This window comes from Drosophila albomicans, chromosome 3 (assembly GCF_009650485.2).
Source record: "Drosophila albomicans strain 15112-1751.03 chromosome 3, ASM965048v2, whole genome shotgun sequence".
In the NCBI taxonomy this organism is placed as follows: domain Eukaryota; kingdom Metazoa; phylum Arthropoda; class Insecta; order Diptera; family Drosophilidae; genus Drosophila; species Drosophila albomicans.
In genome coordinates this window covers 11,364,271-11,385,380 of record NC_047629.2, presented here as the reverse complement: position 1 = coordinate 11,385,380, position 21,110 = coordinate 11,364,271, and the positions used below count along the sequence as shown (strand labels likewise).

Genomic DNA, 21,110 nt, shown 5'->3' with positions numbered 1-21,110 from the left:
AAAAATGCAGGATGATGGCGTGAGGACTGCGATAAACTAAAGTAGATTTCAGGCCGAATTATAAACAGCTGTGAGAGCGTAAGGCGCAAGAAATGTCAAATGTCAGACAACTGGCTGTCCATTTACCACTTGAGGGGGACACAAGGGTGCCCTCTACAGGATGGACAGGTGGGCGGAATGCGGAATACGGAATGCGAACAAAGGCAGCCTTGTCGTCCCTACTCAGTTTTGTCAAATGAATAAAAAGGTGTCTGCGACTGCCAGAGACACACAAACACACAGAGACACGACCAGAACATTGCCAGAGGCTATAGGCTGAGACCTGAGAAGAGAGTTGGAGGAGCATCATAATGCAAAATGAACAAATTTACACCGACTGCAGAAAATTTGTTCTTTAAAAAGGAGAAATGTCAAAAGAACTGAAGATTCCAATTGCCCTTCCCGTCTGTGCGGAAATGAAGTTTCTCTGCAAACTCTTATTAATTGAAATTGAAATGCCTGGAAGGTCTTCGATGCACTCACTCGGTGCCTCAAAGAGACTATTTGCCCAAGTTCAGGTAATGCAACTCGAATTTGGTTTGTTCTTGTAAAACTACATTTTCAGGTTAAAATAATTTGAGCATTTCAAATGAATTTACTTCAGAACCTGAACCATGTAAATGAAATTTGAAATTTAAATTAAATTTAGTTTTTAATAATTTACGCTTATTCCTTAAGGATAATTTGTCTAATCATATTGTTAATATGATAATAATATCTACATATGGGGAATTTAAACTTACATCAAGAGTGTTTGGTCATAGTTTCCATACCAATAAAGTTTACATTTTAAACTATGTTATTATAGTTTACATTCCGACTAAAGTTTTAGTTACTTGTTTATTTTCAACGTATGCTGCACTAACAATCATATGGATATGTTTTATTCTACATTGAATTGAAGATTTAAAAAAGTTTCCTAGTGAATAGTGAAAATAAACCTTTTATTTCAAACGATATACTCAAGAGATATGGCCAATAAAATAACATACAATCAAATTTATTGAATCAAAAAGGTTTGCCAAAAAAAGCAAAAAGCGCTTCGTTAGATCCTTTTGTGGCGAGCATAATTTAATATTTGTAAGCTTGAAATCCAAAATACTTGAGTGAATGCTTTTTCGTGATTTCATATTACAGACAAAACCAAATAACTAACCACTAGGAATAACAAAGTCAATGAACGCACACACTCGCAGCAACCCAGACAAATTTAATGAGAGGCTCCGTTGGAGGGAGAAATATTATATGTATTCTGTGAGTGTGCACAAATTATTGTCCCGGGAACATACTATATATGTTATATATATGTGGACCTATGCTATAAATGAGTCTGACTCTGAATCTGAATGGATGAAGGGTGTTGATTTACATTTTTGATTTATTTTATTTATTTAAGCTGATGACATCGACTCATCTTTCACACACACGCAGTATGCTGGATTACTTATCACAAGTTATCCACATTTATTTGTGTTTTTTATTTATTTTTGCAATCTTTATTTTGTTTTTATACCCAAACACTTGACTCACTGGAACGGCATAATGTATTGAAGTGAATCGAAATTTTTGTCAGGCTCAAAAAATATATTTTATATAAATACTTTATCAACAACACAAACCAGATGATATCCATACATACATATGTATATATGCAGTCATGCCACTCTGGTAATATGATTTCTTGTTATCGCGGTTTTTTTTGGGATACTCTAAAAATGGAAACGAATATATTCCCGCTGAGTTTTTCACTTGTTCTGTTTTGTCTCTTTGCAATTGTTGTGAATTTATTGCGGCTGTATTTGTCCTTGTGCACGCTTTGTCTTAAATATTATGTTTTTTTTTTAGGTGTTTTTTACAGTACTGGACGAAGATTTAGAGTGTGCGACACTGGAAACAATTTCCTCAGAATACAAATACATATAGAGGATACAAAACAGAGGATAGCCTATATTTAACATGATTGTAAATATCTTTTATAATGCCGAAAAATTATTATTTCAATGCGCTGACTGAATTTAATTAATTTCATACAAAACAAAATAAATATGAAGTTATAGTTGACCATTTATATATATGAATTAAACCTTATTTGAAAGCGTACATGATTCCACCTAACTGGAATATTCGAAGAAAAAACTACAACAAGATTCTTAATGAAACACAACGACTATAGCATGAACTAAATTGTTTATTTTGTTTACCAATTGTTTAATTCTTCAAAGACTGATTTCCCTTAAGCTACTCATAAAATAATCGTTTCTGGGTTTTAATTTGAACAAATAGAATCATCTATACAAAAACCAATGATATATTTAAGTCCCGCAAATGAGACAGATCATTAATTACATATGATACATTTGTGTACTACAAGAGAGTATAATAGTAGGAGAAAAAGCTTCTACAGATGCTCCTCAAACTGTTTGGCTTTTACGGAAAACAATACAAACACATACAAGCCTAATTTATTGTTGTCTTAGGGCCATACAAAATGAGTCTTGTGCTTGTTTTAGTTTTAAGTTTTGCATGCTTAAAAGACTCTCAATAGATACGAGTATTAGTCCTAATAGTGTGTGCATGTTAAGCTCAAGCACACAGAACACGAATAGTAGCAGACAAATCTGAAATTATGATTCTGACGTAATTAGACAAAAATAAATTCTGAAACTTCCAGAGGAATTGGCAGAATACTAGAAGATGAACTAAAGGACCACACATGTTGAGGTACAAGCTATTTATGTAGTACTGTTTGCAAGGTTATTTTTGCTGTTCTAATGATCACACAAATACAAGGAAACACACAAATAGGCTTTCACCAGGCTGAGACGAAAAGCAAACATTTGGCGAATATAACAAATATTTTAATTGGCATGTCATTGTTATTTATTACTGGTGAACTTGTATAACCAACTCCAATTAGCCATTGCTATTGAAATCATTGAGGACTTTACGAGTATTTTCCATTGTGCTTGTGACCATAATTAACTGTAATTGCAGTCAAATATTGCTTTGCCCTTCATATGTTAATTGTTTGGAAATAAAGGCAAAAAACCGGAACATAAGAACATTCACAAGTGAATTTAAGTAGCTTATCAATAAGCCCAACCCATCGAATAAAGCGGTAACGATAACTAATGTCAACCGAAAATGTTAAATATAATAATGGACAAACTAGGCAAAACTTTAAGCATTTGAGTTCACTCTAATAAAAAACTTTTGAAGTGAAAATAGAAAGTATATTACAAGCTTAAGTTGGTTGTTTGTAGTTAATACTTTATTCTAAATAATGAAAGTTATAGCCTCACAGCAAAACACACTTGACATATAGAAATATATAAACGCATTATATAGCCATTCATTCCATGGGGACATTCTGAGTTGTAATCGTAAACCATATCAGTTTTAGCTTCAAACCGAAAACAGACAATTCCCAATAGAGAATGTCCAGCATCATTGAGTTTCTGCAAGAGATGGCCACCAGACAAGCAGCTAAATGTTTGTTGTGTGTGGAAGTAACAGCAAGTGTTCGCATGGAATACATCCTTAGTTCTACTACACACTACCCCAGAGTACATATTATATTTACTTAATTATAGATGCGACACGCAGCCCATTTGTTCGGTCATCCTGATTCAGAAGAGGCGTGACAAGGACGAAGTGAGCTTCTCTCAGCCTCAGTTGGAAGCATATTTATGTGCTGGATGGATGAAACTAAATTGCGCCTGGACCAGATGTTTAAGTTGGTTGGGCCCTAATATGTATATGCCTCTCATTGCAGCTATAAAGTAACAATTAGATCTAAAAAAAAAAAAGACGAGCACGCGACACACGCAATAAGACACGTAAATAATGCTCAAGAGATACAAACTCTCCTAATTGGCAAATATTGTACACATCGCTGAAGATACATTGAAAACACGCATCAAGTTGTAATTTTCTATAGATTGCAGAAATTGCAGTAATAGGTTCTTTTTTAAATTTGTTTTTGTAACAAGTAAGAAAGCTAAATATAGCTCAATCTTTATCTTTACTACCTCTGGAGTACCGAGTAAATGCTGACATGTCATATATCTTAAAATACAATATATAAGTGTAACAATTCAACAATAAAATTGCCAACACAAAAAAATTATAATAATTACTTTTTAATTTGAAAATGTATTCACGAAACTATTTCAAGATATCACTCTTGTAGTTTTAGGTATTTTTATTAATTAAAAATTCATAAATTTGTTCTTATCAAATATTTATTTATCAGTGCAAAATGCTAACAGAGTTCAAGCTCATACACATAGCTCGCTCTTTAACAGGATTAATCACAATTTTGCTCAAGGTTTCAACACTGAAATATATTTAGCGACAGCGAAAATGACCAAGTTAGCATCGTGTAGGTTGTTTAATACTTATAAACGTTAAAATTCCAATGTACGAGTATGTTCTTGTGTGTAAGTAACTTGTCTTACAATAGCATGCCAGTGCACTTACCATTCACATCGCTCGTTTACTCGGGTGCTTTGTGTGTGTACCGCAGGTTTACCTATACGCGAACACTTTAAAATGTTTAGCCAAAATTTCCGGTTACTTTCGCATCCAACAAAAGCACAATACCGTCACAGCAACCCGGTGCGTTGTTCACAAAATTTCAAAGTCTAAACTTTAGTTGTTGGCCGCCAAAAGCACTAGCGAAATATACTGTCACAATTGCAAGTGAATGGTTAACTTCACAGCTGCCTCTTAGTCTGTCTAAAATGCTGACCAAAAACTTTGGCGGGGAACGAACGTGTTATGCAGCTGCCGGTCGAGTTACGAATACACTTAACTTATAAAGCCAACTTTGTCAGACTTAATAAGTACAACACTCTTCTACAAATAATTTATATTTAGAACTTCCTTCCTGGAATTTCTCGCGTAAGACGACAATAGTTATAGTTCTAAATTGAATAGTATTTTAATCGGAGTATTAATTAATTTTTTCCTTTTAATTATTTTTCAAGTGGATTCGCCCAGAGCTCCAACAGATTAGGCAGATTGGAAATTACAATTTTTCGAATTTATTCTGCAATTTTGTTTCCGATGTTGCAACCGCACCGTCTAAGGAATCACCGCAAACTGATTCCCTGTGCCCAAGTCCCTGGACCAGACAGTGGAATTGCCCAAGTGCAGCATCCCTAAGTCGCAAAACATCGCACAATTTTATGAATGGTGCGATGTTTGTTACTACTGCCGGAACATTTTGACATTGGAACACGATTGGCGCATGCGTCTTGTGCATATGCAAGACTTATAACAGTTCCGCGGGTCAAAAGCGAGAGAGAGCAGAGACTACACGTGGTGCCCCCAACAAGTGTGATAAGCATTAAAACAACCGCTGATAACACCAGCACTCAAATTTCGCTTCTTGTCTAAGGTCAAGGACTCAATGTAAAGAGACATTGTATTAGCAAAATAAGTTACACTGTGTAAATTACGTACTTAGTGAAATTGTTTGAAAATCACAATATTTTTATATTACACTCTTAAACATGGAAATTTACTCTATACCGTAGGGATACTAAATTTGAAGACAACATTGCTTGCATACTATATTCAAAATAAATCATTTTTGCAAGTTTATTCGGAAACTCAAACCGTTAAGCTATTGACATTAATAGACCGCTTGCAAAGTAAATAAATGAATGTGGTATTCATTTTAATGATTGCTACTTCTGTAGATTTTAATAATAAGTATGTTAATAACGACTTATTTCTGGTTGACTTTAATATACCTGTTTAAATAATACGTCGTAATGTGAAGTTCTGTTTGCAACCTCGTTTAAGTTGATATTTTTGTGGTCTCTCGACCTCCACTATCCACAGCTTTTCAATACTTCGAGGAGAAACGGGGAAAATTTCAACCTCATCTTGAACGAGGGTAATTTAAATAGCAATAGTTAAATCTTAGACAAAAAGAACTCGTAAATGCAAATCATGCATTTAGTTGTGCTCTGTTAGGCTCGATAGACTGTCTGAGAGACAAACAAACCATTATTGCATTAATTTTTTAAAATTGTTCAAAAATGATGGAAGTTAAATGTTTACATAATGGAAAAAAAACATTTTCTCATTTTATAAGTATTTCTCAAGCTAAATTTTGAAAAATGAATGTAATTTTTGTAAAGAAAAGAGTTTTGCAAACGTGTAATGAAAAGTGTATATTTTCAGCCTAAAAGTATGCAATATTGAAAACTCAACAATGGATTCAACAAATTCCAGCTGTAGATAGTTGGGCTTTGAAAGGCCTGACTAGCAATTTGGGTAGGGGAAAAGTTTTACGATTGCTATTTCGCCGTCAACCGTAGAGGTTGACGGTCTTGTTCGCAAAGTCAATTACGAGTGCAGCTATAAAATAAAACATAAAAAGAACAAAAGATAAAAGTAAAAATGCAGTAGATTTTTACTATTTTCATTCGTGTTATTAGCGACAAATTGATCACGGTGCATATGATTTTATTCCTTGTTGTCTAATTCTCACGGAAGTTTGTATGTGCAGATTTTTCTGCTTAATTCGTGTCACCGCAACAGTGCTGGTGATTCTATTTTATTGTTGAGCAGTTGTTGCCAGCAGGATTGACAGAAACTGCAGATCTTCATAGCACTCTTCATGAGTTTAACACATGAATGTGATAATAAAAAAAAAACAGGAAAAGATTCCAAACAGAAAAGGATGATAGAATAGGAAAGCATATTAATAATGTTGTACGCGGATGTTCCTTATTCGTATTCTTTATTTCGTATTGGACGAATGTAAAATCTTTTGTGATCGTAAATATAAAGGAAACATGTTGATATATCGCGAATCACTATTAATCTTTATTAGAGTTAAAAAGTATTTTATTAATGTCAACAGGACACCGTATAAAGAATAAAGAATTTGATCAGCACACAAAAATATTAGCATCATGATAAGGGACGAAGCTACCATTTTCTTTAAAGATATTCTAGACTTTGCTCGTCCTCGTTTATTCAAAATAGCGAATAGCAGTTTTTAAGCCAAGATATAGATATACATTGCCAATACAATATATAAGTAATAATAATATTGTCTATTGTATAAATGTGCATTTTACAATATTTACTTTTCTTCTGAATGTCAATTAAATGAAAGTCTCAGCATATTAAGTAAATGGGTTTAATATTATAACACAACTGCATCAACAACTTTAATATTGAGCAAAACGCCAAAATCACACAATCTTAGTCCTTTGCGGCAGGACCTGACCAAGCAATTCACTTTACTTATCGTACTGTGACTGCTTTGCTTTAACAGCACAATTTTCGTGGAGCATTATAATTCGCCATATCAACCGCCAATAGGCATTGAATTTTCTGCTCGAGAAAGCCAATTAACTGATGAACCACAACTGTCAGGAAATCATCAAACCGAAACTGAATACGACGACACTGACGTCGACAATTAACGGTTCCACGAATATTACACTCCCCCTCATTTTATCCAAATGGAATGGAGACCATTGCATAAAGTCTTTTTGAGTTTCCAATAGTCGAAGCAACTGTTGCTTTTTTCTCAATTCGTTTTCATTTAAGTGTTCCTTTTTCACTGTTTCACCTTCAAAAGAAAATATGTTTTCCTACGAAATTATTTTTTGTACAGCCTTCATTTAATGGTAATATATGCAAATCATTCAAGAGCTATTACGAAAGGTGCAGCTAAAAAGTGCTTTAGTGTGGGGATATTCAAGAGCAGATCAGGGCTCTTGTTAAGTTCCATTTAGAGAATAAATTGAAATATATATATCGCGGAAATTATTTTTGTATACGAAAGCTAAATGCTATTTTAAAGTGAATGTTATTTTCAACTGTAAAATAAAGTAAAAGTGCCGTAAATTTGTAAATCTTTGTCCTTTGACTAATTGAATGAATCAATGCACAGACAAAACAATAAGGACTAAGCTACTTAAATTATTAAACAATAAATAAAAAATGGTGATTCAAACAGAAAGTTATTTTTAAAAGAACTTCAAACAAGTCTCTGAGACTCAGACGTTCGGCCGCTGACGTTGATCAAGAATATATATGAAATATATATTATAGGATCGGGGATAGCTTCTTCTGACTGTTAAATAAGTATATTTTCACACAATGTAAAGATGTTACTCTTCTACTCTATGGATATACAAATATAAAGGTAAACTCCACTCAGTTTGATCAATTTACCAAGTTTTTGTTGTCTAATAAAATAATAATTGGTCTAAACTAATTCATTTCTATTAAAAACACTTAAAATTTATTTAGAATAATTAAAATAAAAGACAGAAAGAATCTTCTTTAAATATTTTTAGTCTAAGATATGGAAAGTTAGTTACAGATCAGTGGAGTCATCTTTGCTTGCGATAACATACCATCTAAAAATATCTATTTAAAATGCTTCTTAAGTCCAAAACATAGTTAACTGTAGATCTTTAAATCAAGAACCTATTTGGAACTTGCTAGACAACAAATACGGTTAAGGGAATGAATACAATTAAATAATTAAATAATGAGAAGTTATACTTTATTTTTAGAAACAATTTTGAATAGGGTAATCTAATCGCTTTTTACTCTAGACACTGCCGTAAAATTCATGCGTTAAGTAAGCAAATTCGGCAAACGAGATAAACAAAAATATTCTACGTAAGAAGTTTATTATACTTTTAATCCATGGGGTAAAAAGGCGTGTGGTCGACGACATATTCCTACAAGTAAGTCTTTTAGCCACGTCCAAGTGTACGAGTTCTTAGATTATATATGTATGTATAAATCGATACGAATATGCCGAGGTGTTACCCGAAGATAAAGCATATACAAAAAAATCCCGGGTGTCCAGTTGAGCAACACAAATATATTTATTTAAATCATGTACCCAAGTCAGCTGTTTCCTGGAATGGAAAATAAATAAGATAGCTAGAGTCATGTGGTCGAGTACCATAAACAGAAAGTCGCCCAAACAATATATGTATGTATATATTTGTATGCATAATATCATAATAAAATTTAAGGTTATTTCAGAATTACAATTTTAAGCTTATTTAAATTAAGTTATACAAAAAAAAATTTGACTATATACATAGAGTCTTTACTTCTCAAAGCAATGATCGACTTATGATAAAAGCCCTTTAAAAATTGCATACACATTTTTGTTTAACTAGATTTTCGTAAATGTTTTGAGATCATTTCCATTCAGGCAAACCGGGTTTATGTTTTAGACAGACTTTCGTAAATATTTTGTAATTATTTGTATTCTATTTCATTAAATTGTCCATTGTTATTATTTTCGTTATACACTTTAATGGAATAGAACATGAATATAATGAACATGATTACAAAACATTTACGAAAATCTATCTAAAATATGAACCAAATTTGCTAAAAATTATTCTTAGAATTTGCTACCATCTTCAAAAGTTTGGATGGGGTTCTGCTTGCCATAAAGTTGAATCACCCTTTTACACTGTGGCTGCCAGGTATTTCTTCTACATATCAGAAGCAAACCCTTTAATCTACTTAATGCGGTACGTTGGATAGAGTTAGTTAGTAATAAGATTCGATAACGATATTCTGCTTTTGTGTGAGACATTTACGATATATAAAGCGGCAACAGGTTTGTGAAAAATTAATATTAGATTTGCCTTAAAGTAAGCACAATGGCAACAAGAGCTTTGTATCCCACATCTTACGACGAGGAGACCAAAATTTGGAGCGGCATGAGCAGAGCTCCCTTTTTCGCTCCTGACTGCTCGGTGGGATCAGTTTTATTCAATGCCATGAAGAATTGGCCCAACCAAACTGTCTTGGTAAATATAAACAATGAAATTGGATGAGAGCTGATTCTAATAAGTACTTTTCCTGGAGCGTAGATCAACCATGAGGATGGAAGGCGGATCGGCAATGCTGAAATGCGAGCACTGGCCACACGCCTGGCCTTGTTTTTGAAGAAGGAGAAATTGACCCACAATGATGTGGTTGGCATCATTGGAGTCACAAGCACATACTTGGCACCACTGGCCGTGGGTTGTTTCTTCAATACGACTCCATTCCATGCGGTGGCTGTGAATAAAGAAGCCAGCGTCATCAAGGGACTCTATGAGCTGACAAAGCCAAAGATCATGTTTTGTGATGGTAACGACTATGAACGTATTAAGGAAGTGACCAAAGAGTGGGCCCCCAAATTTATCACGCTTACTGGCCGCGTCGAAGGCGTTCCCAGCATCGAGGATCTGCTGAATCCCACAATGCAGGAGCATTTCTATCAGTGAGTGAAAATAATAGCAATTCATCCAAGCAATTGAATTTACATTTCTCCTTCCATTTCGCCCTTTTAGACCCGAGCCATTGGCCGTGGATGGTGATCAGACCGCTTTAATTTTGTGCTCTTCGGGCACATCGGGTCTTCCCAAAGCTGTTGCTATTTCCCACAAGCATGTGACTAGGATTGCACCGTAAGAGTTACGCAATCTTTATTATTTCACATTTATAAATTGTCTTTGCTTTTAGATTTTGCAATAGCACTGATATTATATTGACCAACGCCACTCTTGACTGGGCGACAGGTTTCATCAGCTCAGCAATCGGTTTGATTTACGGTGTCCAAAAAGTGATATTCGAACGTCCATTCGAGGCTGGAGAGTTTATTGGCATGATCAAGCAATACAACGTTTCCATTCTTGTATTGAAACCTTGGCAGACTTATGAGCTGTTCAACCATCCATTGGCCACCGAAGAATCTTTGGCTAATATCAGAGTGATCTTCATAACCGGCTGCTGGCTCTCCACTAAAATCCTGCAACGCGGCCAGAGTTTGATGAAAAAATGTTTGATTGTATCTTCATATGGAGCCACTGAGACAGGCGCAATTACGGCAAACATTGATCATAGCCATGATGATTCTCTTAATAATGTGGGTCGCATCTTTCCCGGAATGCGTATTAAGATTATTGATGAAGACGGCAACGCTCTCCCTCATAACAAAGTCGGTGAAGTGCTAATCGACATTGGTTCCAAGTGGCTGGGATACTTGGGCAGCCCTGCCGATACTGAGGCTACATTACAGGATGGTTGGATTAATCTTGGCGATCTGGGTTACTTCGATAATGACAACAATCTGATCCTTGTGGATCGCAAGAAGGATTTGCTGAAGTACAAATCAAATCACTATTGGCCAACAGAGATCGAACAGATCATCGCGGAGTTGCCTGAGGTATTAAATGTCTGCGTCGTGGGAATTCCAGATCCCTGCATCGGAGAACTTGCTGGCGCGCTAGTTATCAAGAAGCCTGGAGCCACGATCACCGAACAGCAGATTATCGATCATGTGGCTAAGCGTGTTGTGGTCGAGTACAAGCAATTGCATTCGGGCGTTAAGTTTGTAGACACGTTACCTTTGAACCCGAATGGAAAGATGATGCGAAACTTGGCCAAGCAAGTGTTTTTGGCATGATTAAATTAATTGAATGTAGAGTTTGTTATTAATTATAAGTTATATGTTGTTCCTTTACCCTGATTGTTCGGGTATAATAAATATTTGTTTACGTCATATCTATACAAATGTGCCGATTCATTTAATAATTTGTTACCAATCGTATATTTTCATTATATATATACAGCCGAGATTATGTATAGTCTTATCTACATATCAATCCGTTTGAAGGCCTAGATACTATAGTTTATAGAGAAAGCCAATTCGGTAAATAGCTATTGAAAGTAATCGTATTCCTTTAAATATTTGTTATCTATTGAATTAGATTAATAGAAAATTTAATTTTTCAGAAATTGTATGGCTTATTATTTATTATCTAAATAATATATATCACTTATAGTTCTCGCTGATTATCACATTTTTGCACATAACAATATTGCTTTTGTTAAGCATATAGTATTTGAATCCAAGCTGTGTGAAGCATGGTATCGATGTCTTTTAAATATATTTCATTATAAATATTATTTCATTTGAATGAAAATGTTTAATTTTGTCACTTGGATAAAAATATTCAAACCCGCTACCAAGAGGGCAGATGGAGGTATAATTTGTTAATGACGACATATGTTTGTTCGTTTGTCCGCTCACGAAAATATCGAAAATCAAGGAATCATCTTTACTACTTGCCCTTCCTAACTACTTTCTTGTTATTTTTAAAGCTGTTCTAGAAATAAATTTACAGCCAACCATTCTAGCACTATTTTGGACGTGTGCTTTGGATCTCCATTCTGCTGAAATACTATTTTAGCTTCGTCGTAATCACATTATTCCACTTATCCTGTATAGTGACTCAGTCTTCCACCAGGTAAAGCAACTCCAAACCATTATTCCACATCCACCGTGTTTAACGGGTTGCTTGACATAGTGTCGCTGCAAAGATTCTCAGGGTCGTAGCCAGCAATAGAAGACTGAAAACAAGTAATTTGGTCAGACGAATCCAAGTTCAATAGATTCCAGTCAGATGGTAAGCGACACCATGTCAAGGAAACCATCACATTGCTTTGCTTTTATTAAACAATAGTACAGGATAGCTGACAATAAAACTGCAACTTTTTTCCTGGCTTTGAATTATTTCTCACTCAAGGTATTTCAAATATTTTTTAAATGTCACACAAAATGCGTTTGTCAAAGCTTTCACAGTTTACAAGAAGGCCTCCTTCCGCAAAAGACACGATTTCATTTAGAAACTTCAAAATAAAAAGTAACCACTCCGAAAACTAAACAAAAACTAATTTGAAAAGGGGCCATGCTCAAACATTGCCTATTATGGTATTAACATATCAGATTATTGTACATAAAGTCGTAAAGGAAACTCGACGTTACTTAAGAAAAAGGCACCGTAACGCACCTCAATAGACGACGCCTGAAATATTAAACAAGTATACAAGTAGATGTATATTTCAATTGTGTTATCAATTTTGTATTATCCACAAATTAATTGGCTATTGCCAACAGATTAAATGCGTATAAGTTTTGTTGATATTCAAAATACAGTGAAATCTTCATTACCCACACAAGTGCATGCTTCAAACGGTTCTTAAATAATTATAACCTAACTTTTTTTAATTTCATTGTGAAAATAGGCTTATCATTATAAATATATTAACAAACACTTCAGTCAAATAATTTTTTGGTCGAACTATTAATTGTACAAATTGTAGGAATTCAAGACAATACAGAGACTCTGCTGTTGTGTTGGTTATCAAATGGCTTGAGCAGAAGATAATTGATCATATGGTCAAGCTTGTTGTGGCCGACTTCAAGTAATTAAATTCAAGCGTAAAGTTTATGAGAAGGTCACATTATTCTTAATGTTGTGGATCAATTCATTGAGAAAGACGGTTGTTTTGAACACATACAATGAAAAATAGACTTTTAGATAAGATAAAAAAGAATCTTTTGTATAATAAATAGATTTGCCTGCGTCACTTTCCTAATGTGCATTTAGTGAATGGAAAAAGTGAACATATTTTTCGTTGATCTATGCACGTGTATGAACTCTGATGAAAGCAAACATTGCCAATATTCAGCATAAAGTTGGATAGCATTATCTCACTTAGCCAAGTAGACGTTATTCCCCATTGAATAATTGCTGAATGGCCGTGACTGAGCAGTAGACGATAATTATGAAATGAAGATATATTTTATATGTGATATGTGATTATCAATAAACTGAAACACCTGTACGCAAAACAAACTGAAGATACCACAACAATGATCAAAGTCCGCGCGAAACTACCGATTGATATTAATTGAGAATATAATAAATACTGACAAAGCATAATTCAAAACTAGTAGTAGTTCTTATTATGTACAACTAGTAAGTAAGAATCTGAAAATATTCATACAACAAAGTAGATAAACAGTTTTGATACTCGAGATGTCTGCAGAGTAAATGAACAATGGATAACAGCAAATACGAAAAAAAGAGAAATGAAATGGCCATCAATCAATCAATGACAGCAACTTGAATTTGAAAATCTTACAATCACGTCAGGTAGACAGATCGGCAAACGCTTTGAGCGTATGCGAGACACATGGACGCTGATTGCTAATGTCAATTGAAAAGAGACTCAAGTGTCACATGCGTATTTAAAATGCCAATCAAATAGATGCCATGGTTACCTTTGAAGGCTATGTGAGAAGACTTTTGGGTCGTAGAGGTCGTCACACGCGTTACATCTGATAATTTCCGTTCAACAATTGCAAACGCCTAAAACTATGCTGTAAATTCGTCAGCTGCAAACCACAAACAGCTAAATTGGGGGCTGGAGCTCTGGTCGCTTTGTTAAGTACGAGGGGATGCTTTATGGCAGTGTCAGCGACACATTCAGGCACAGGCACAGGCTCAGGCCCAGTCGAGTGTGCTTATGTTTATGCGCATTTATTTACGACTTAAAATTTGAATAATTTACGATGGCGTCGGCCGAAGGCGAGAAATCCAGTTCAGTACACTCCCTTAGATGCTGTATTTGGCCGAGAATGTGTGTTTGCAACAAGGCCAAAAACAACGAAGAGGATTGCGTTCTCTGGAACTGTTACAAAGTCAAGCCGAAGCCCTAAAAACATGCAACTCGCCATGGAACATTGAATCTGTTTTTTTTTTTTGCGAGCTAAGGCTATTGGCTCTCTGGCTATCGCCATGGCTATGCCCATTGCATTTGCGTGGGAAATGAGAACTTTGTTCAAGAACGGGCAATGTAGATGTAAGTACTAACAATACCAACTGAACAACAACAAGAACAACAACGACCTTCAACTGCAGCGACCAGATTGCGGCGAGTAACGGACAGCCGACAACCGAAAGCGGTCAGTGGACAGCGGACAGCAGACGGCGGACAACTGACGGCGGAAATGGCAACAGCAGCGAACATAAACGGAAACTCAAAATACCGCTATGAAGCGGAAGTTAAATTATTGCAATTGTGTTGGCAGCGCATTTCATAACTGTAAATTGTACGCCCTCCCTTTCCGTCACTGGCAATTGCCATTTTTAGTTGTTTATCCTGCCATAATTGTTATTGTTTGTAAATAGTACTATATAGATGCATTTGCAGCCGGAGTCAATATAGATTCAAGGCAAAACAACGTTGTGATACAATTCCGAGCAGTGTTTTAATGAAGATTTTAAATAAGAAGTAAGAAAGTTACAGTCGAGTGTGCTAGACTGTGAAATACCCGCTACACATTTTGAATGAAATCATATTCTAAGAATATAATCAAAGATTATATCGGAATATTCAACGATTATATTTGGTATATCGATATAGTACTACATTCTAAATATAGCATACACTACAAAATATCGTATAGATTGTCAACCAAAGCAATTGAAATAGGAGATGACTCCTTCTGCCTGTTACATTCATTTCCCGTAGGTATAAAGTTACCTACCTCTCTACATAGGTAGCTTGGATAAAAAGTGTAGAGCAAGAAAACCAAAGACAACACTGAAAACATTCAGCCATCCATCAGATACTAACAATGGATTGACTGCATCAGTCAGCCATTCCACATATCTAATTATCCCTGGCTCAGCTCAACTCCTCCCCAAACCCATTCAATGACGCACATAAAGAAATGTTTACATGCAATTACCGTTCTAGTGTTGGGTTGCCAACTCGAACGCCATTCACAATTGTTTATTACATTTCCAGAGATCAGGATTAAGTCGTGGATAAAGCGGAGGAAGAGGAAACGGAGAAGTAAATGCGAGAACACACACAGAGAGAGGAGTGTCTAGGTCGCATTCTTAATTGCCGTGCCTGTAATTTATCATCGGATGGCAATTTTAGCTTGGAATCTGCAGTGAAAAATGCTGCTGGCACTTACAACCACATACACAGAACATACATAGGTCTTATGTGTTTATCGTTAGTAGTCGTTGTTGGCCATGTCTGTGTTAGGAAAACATTAAACAGATCCAAACGAGAAAGGTGTACTCTAGTACTCCATTTGCGACTACTAAGTGCTTGCTAATTGAATTGTAGGGTAGTACGAATTTACTAAATGTATCATTTCAAATATGCCACAATGATACTCTAATATTGAAAGCATAATACACAGCACAAATTTACTAAGTTTATCATCTCAAATATGCAGCAAAGATACTCTAATATTGAAAGCATAATAAATTCTTCATTTGAGTAGTTTTAATGAAATTATCTGCCAATAAACTCTAATCTAGGACTTACTCATTTCAAATATGCAACAAAGATACTCTAATATTGAAAGCATAATTAATACTTTATTTAAGCGACTAGCTGAGTAGATTTTAAAGAAATTAGTTCGCATTAAACTCACATGGCCGACGCGAAGGCCACAAAAGTCACAATGCGCACGACTATCGCAAGTCGTATATTTATATAGCCCTTGCGCTAGCGAATTTAGACAGATTTATGGCAGGGGCATTAAATGGCATTAAGCGGCAGGCGAGCACTGTTTCCGTTTCCTTCTTTCCTTCCTCTTCTTGCCGCTTTCCGTTGCAAGCGCTGCACTTGATATTTGGGGCACTTAATTAAGAGTTCTATTTGAAATTCCCGTGTTCTGGAATTGTGCAACTAGCAGCTCATGGATGCAGCTGCCACAACCACTGCCACTGCAACTGCAACCGAGTTTGCGATAATAAAAACACATGTTGACAGACACCGTCAGTGTCTTAGCTACTTTAGGGGCGTGCTGCGTGGGTTGTCGGAGCAGACAATTTTTAGTGCCATTTAAGCCATTTGCACATTTTCGTTTATGGTCTCTGCCATTTCATTGCTGTCTTCCTGTCAACATATCCCGCAACAGTCGTTGGTTGCCATTGCGGCTGTTGCTGTGGGCGCACCTATTAGTTTGGGACCTGGCACCGAGAGCCTCACTTCTTCTCGCCTCGCATCGCCTCGAGTTCTTGATGCTCTTTTGTTTGGCGCAAAATTGGAATGTCATAAAAGTGTGTTTGCTTATTTAAAAAATCGTAAAAGCGAGTCAGGATGAAAATAAAAAACATGCCATGCGAGGCCATCACTTGCTGTTGCTCTTGTTGTCCATGCTCACATATTTCTGATGGCCATTGTGCCTTGGCTTTAGCTTTGGCCTTACGAGCCTTCTATGTATCCTTTTGTGGCGCCCTTTCCTTTCCTATCCTGCTCTCTAGCTGCTCTCTCTCTCTCTGTCTGTTCTGACTTCCGTTTCCGGTTGCATGACTTGGCATTGTTTCATTTTGATTGTAATTTTTTATTACTTTGAAGGCACACATGCTTCTTCGAATTGTTGCTTGATTCACAGTTGGCATTTCGCTTGTAATGAAAATCAAATGAATATTGAAAAAAATTGTTAACCTCATCATAAAACTCTCAAGATAGAGCTAATAAAACCGACCTTAAAACCATTTAGTTAATATTTAATATTTATACGAGGGACACCAAGAAAAAAGATAAAAGTTGTATTTATGCGTGGTATTTGTCAGTCCGATTTCTGATTTTTGACAATCATTAAGATCATCGAACTGTGTCGCCAATACGTAATGTTTCTGATTGCTTAGCGTTTGACCTTTTAACCCTTTTTACACCCGGAACCCGAAAAGTTATGCTGACTTAAAGTCTGAAGTGGGTATATTTGGCCACACAAGAAGTGAGGATACGAATATTTGAGGGACAGCAAATAAAGTCTAGAATTGTCCAATCCATAAGGAAAGGACCTACATAACGAAGAATTCGAAAAAAGAATTGTCTGCAAATTGTGGTTTACGTAAACTAAGGTCGGGCAAAACGCAACTGCAGACTTTGTTTGTTTTTAGGATTTTTTATTTCAGTCAGAGGAAAGTTTGTTTGTTTCCTGTCAATATAAACGCAACTAACTGAAAATGTGAAATTCTCATACAAATTGCGACGTGATGTTAAATCCTTAAGTCGTACCTTTAGATTAAAACGCTTTCAAAATGAATTCATATATATTAAGTTAAAGCGTAGCACTGCATCACTTAGTGTCCCAATTGGCAAGCTCGTCCCTTGACCTTGACTTGGACGCCGAGCTAGACCGAGAGTTAGAGTCGCAGATGGCAGTAATTTGATTTAATCAGTGGCGCGTGGGCCAAGGACGTGAATGGTAATGAATTATTCATTTACTCGAGTTACAGTGAAAGGAAAGGATTTCAACTGCTTTCAGCTGTGGCTACGCAACCAGTTGTCTCGCTGATGCTGGCTTGAGGCAATGGTAAATGGTTATGTTTATTTAAACAAAATCGGATTGAAGTCAATTAAATTCATTGACTTAGAGAGCTGGGTCAAAAATTCGGCATAATGAAGTAAATAAGTTTTGCAAATTAATTATTCGACAAGTATTCAAATGAAATCGTGTATTATTATATTCAACCGAATTCGAATTCAGTTTGTGAATTCACTTCACTTTACCAACAATATGACAATGTGGGCTTAAGTCAAGAGCTGGTCAACACCATTGAGAACTGAGGTCGAAAGATACGAAAATGAATTATAAGTTTGCATGAAATCAATTTATATGGACTGCTGAACTCTGTGCCCCAACTCCTCAATTTCTGCGTTGCCTGAGATATGTGCAGGGGAAGTCGGAACTGAAAGCTTTACAGCAAAAAAACATTCATACAACACGTCCTTAAAGAACTTAATTAACTTTTTTTGAGTGTCGTTGTTGCTGTTGTTGTTGTTGTTGTCGCAACCAATGGCCTTTTGGCCAGAAACGCACGTTGCCTGGGTCGTGGGTCGTAAAAAATATTCAGCAATATTTAACTGTCACATTGTGCGCCTTTTTACGTTTTAACACACACATAAACAAGCAGCGATGCGACTCTTGCAAAATATTCTCAATATTGTGACCGGAATACTGTTAACTGTGTCCCCTTCGTGGGTAGCCGCCGGACGTGATGGGTGCATGCACCTCGAGGTTCGACATATGCACGCATAATATGTCATCCGTATCAACACTTTAACATTATGAGTAACCTTTTTATCGAAATACTTCTCATCTAATTATGACAGTACAGACTGTCAGTTTAATATGAAATACGAGCATGCTGATTGCCCAAAATAACTTTTAAACGACTGTTAAAGAACCTAGACTTTAAGAGGCTTGTTCACGTTTACTTTTCGCACTTCTGGAATTCGATACAAAAAATATATATATTCAGGTATGACAGTTTGTACTAATTGACTGACTGACTGATTCATAAATTCACTAATTGAGCTATTAACATAAAGTCCAAAGCTGTGACGCTGATGCTTGCACTCAAATTTTAATCATGCAATAAAAATAAGTTCGATTTCTCCAATCTCAAAAATTCGTGCTTTAAAACTGGGATGTCGTAAAGAGTATCGTTTAAATATAATATATCAAATATACCTAAAAATATTCAAATATACCAAAAACTTGTATACTTATATACTACTACATACATAAGGCATATACCATGTAATACAAAATATACGATTTGTCAGTCAACGCAACTAAGATTATATATTCTTAATCACCTATAACTTATATTCAAGCACTCTACATTTTAGCACTCCTCAACCTCTCAAAAGAGATCAATTCAAAGACGAGGTTAGGTTCCGAGAACAACATTTAGTTGAGTAAAAAAAATTCAAAATTCTCTGAAAATGCAACGCGGGGGAAATTTCGGGAAAGCTGGTTAGTTGCATATAAAGTATATGACATAAATATGGAAAAGCGTGCACAAAAACTAACAAGTAAACAAATGATGGTAAACGGTTGCCATTCAACTCAATTTAAGGGTAATTAATCATTCAGAAAAAAATATTTAACTCAACTCTGTTGAGTGCGACGATTTGCATCTCTTTTTCTAATGACTTTTTTTCTATTTATTAATTTAGTGGAAAGCACCACCGACATTCTCCTTTAACCAACATCAACAGTCCAGTCAATTCAGCCGTATCCGTGTGTTTGTTTGCCTGCGTTTCTGTGCGTGTATTGTAGAGACTATAAACATATAGTATATACCATATATATAGTACACCAAAGGGCATATAAATTCTTCTAGAACCGCACGTTCTGCACCCAGAAATATTATAATATAAATCGTTTTTTTCTAATTTCCATATTATCTTAACTTTTCCGATGCATAAATTGACTTCCGATGGAAATTAGACCACCTGAAAAAAAATATTTATTTGTTGCTTTAAGTATATGTGATTGTGCAAACCAACTGGTGCAGGGTACCTCATAGTCATTCAATCTCTACCAAAGCTTTAAGCTGTTGTTTTCTTTTTTTTAGATTTAGGAAAAGAATTGAACAATTTGCTCTTCACAAAAAATGTTTGATAGCGAGAGAGGACGAGAAGAGCATTGTGGCCATTGCATTTATGCCGATATAGCGAAGCAGGATTGGAATCCTTGGATTTTGTACTTACTATATACATAAATCTGTGTGTATCTATTAAATTGTAGTATTTATTTCGGTCTACTTTTTTTATATAGAATACACTAGAATGTTGTGTGTTTGCTGTTGGTCCATCAGTGTTGGGCATAGAAGTTTTACGTGTTATTTTTTGATGAAGCAACACCATTTGAACGCCATGCTGGGAATAAATAGTGGTTTTTAGCAAGGATTCTGATTCGACAGGCGGTTAGGCGGCGGCAGGACAACTGCAACCGTTCACACGCTCCGGCATGGAAATGACGTGAATGCGTGCTGAAAAAGGATGAAAAGCAACAACTTGAAAAACATTCCATCAGCTGCAGCAGAAAGACAGAGAACAAGCGGGAGCAACATAGAGAAGGAAAAGGAGAAAGAGAGAGGAACGACAACCATAGAAATGTAAATTCTGATGCTGAAAGAGCGGTCGAAGACGAGTATTGTTTACATTAATGCAAAAGCCCGAACGCATCTTCTCAACCGTCTGACCAACTTGGAGTCAATAACTCTTCATGCCAAGCTCCTCCAATTGGTGTAGTAGTACGACCTGAACCGGGTTCAGCTGCCAAACGAAGCGTAAACCAACAAAAGGTATGAAAAACCATTGACGGGGAATGTTGAATTGAAAAAAAATTGTAGCAACCCACCCAAAGGTCACTAAAAGAGGAAAAA

The 21,110-nt window shown here is 35.7% G+C and overlaps 2 protein-coding genes across 3 annotated transcripts in view; one reads left to right on the top strand and one right to left on the bottom strand.

Moving 5' to 3' along the window:
- Positions 1–5,126, bottom strand: part of LOC117567764 (5-hydroxytryptamine receptor 1A) — a 55,555-nt gene extending 50,429 nt beyond the window's left edge. For both annotated transcript variants that reach the window (XM_052003979.1, XM_052003980.1), the window contains exon 1: positions 4,522–5,126. The gene's annotated coding sequence lies outside the window, so the exon portion shown is untranslated. The remainder of the gene's footprint in view (positions 1–4,521) is intronic.
- Positions 5,127–9,702: 4,576 nt separating this feature from the next.
- LOC117569480 (luciferin 4-monooxygenase) lies at positions 9,703–11,605 on the top strand. The gene is made up of 4 exons (XM_034250649.2): positions 9,703–9,866; positions 9,930–10,324; positions 10,395–10,511; positions 10,567–11,605. The coding sequence occupies exons 1-4, from the start codon at positions 9,717–9,719 to the stop codon at positions 11,507–11,509; spliced, it is 1,605 nt and encodes a 534-aa protein (XP_034106540.1). The 5' UTR covers positions 9,703–9,716; the 3' UTR covers positions 11,510–11,605.
- Positions 11,606–21,110: the final 9,505 nt, after the last annotated feature.

Excerpts from the sequence above, each read along its gene's own strand:
- LOC117569480 (XM_034250649.2), top strand. The coding sequence starts at position 9,717 with ATGGCAACAAGAGCTTTGTATCCCACATCTTACGACGAGGAGACCAAA. Across the intron at positions 9,867-9,929 it reads GGCCCAACCAAACTGTCTTG|ATCAACCATGAGGATGGAAG; the intron begins GTAAATATAAAC and ends CCTGGAGCGTAG. Across the intron at positions 10,325-10,394 it reads ATGCAGGAGCATTTCTATCA|ACCCGAGCCATTGGCCGTGG; the intron begins GTGAGTGAAAAT and ends TCGCCCTTTTAG.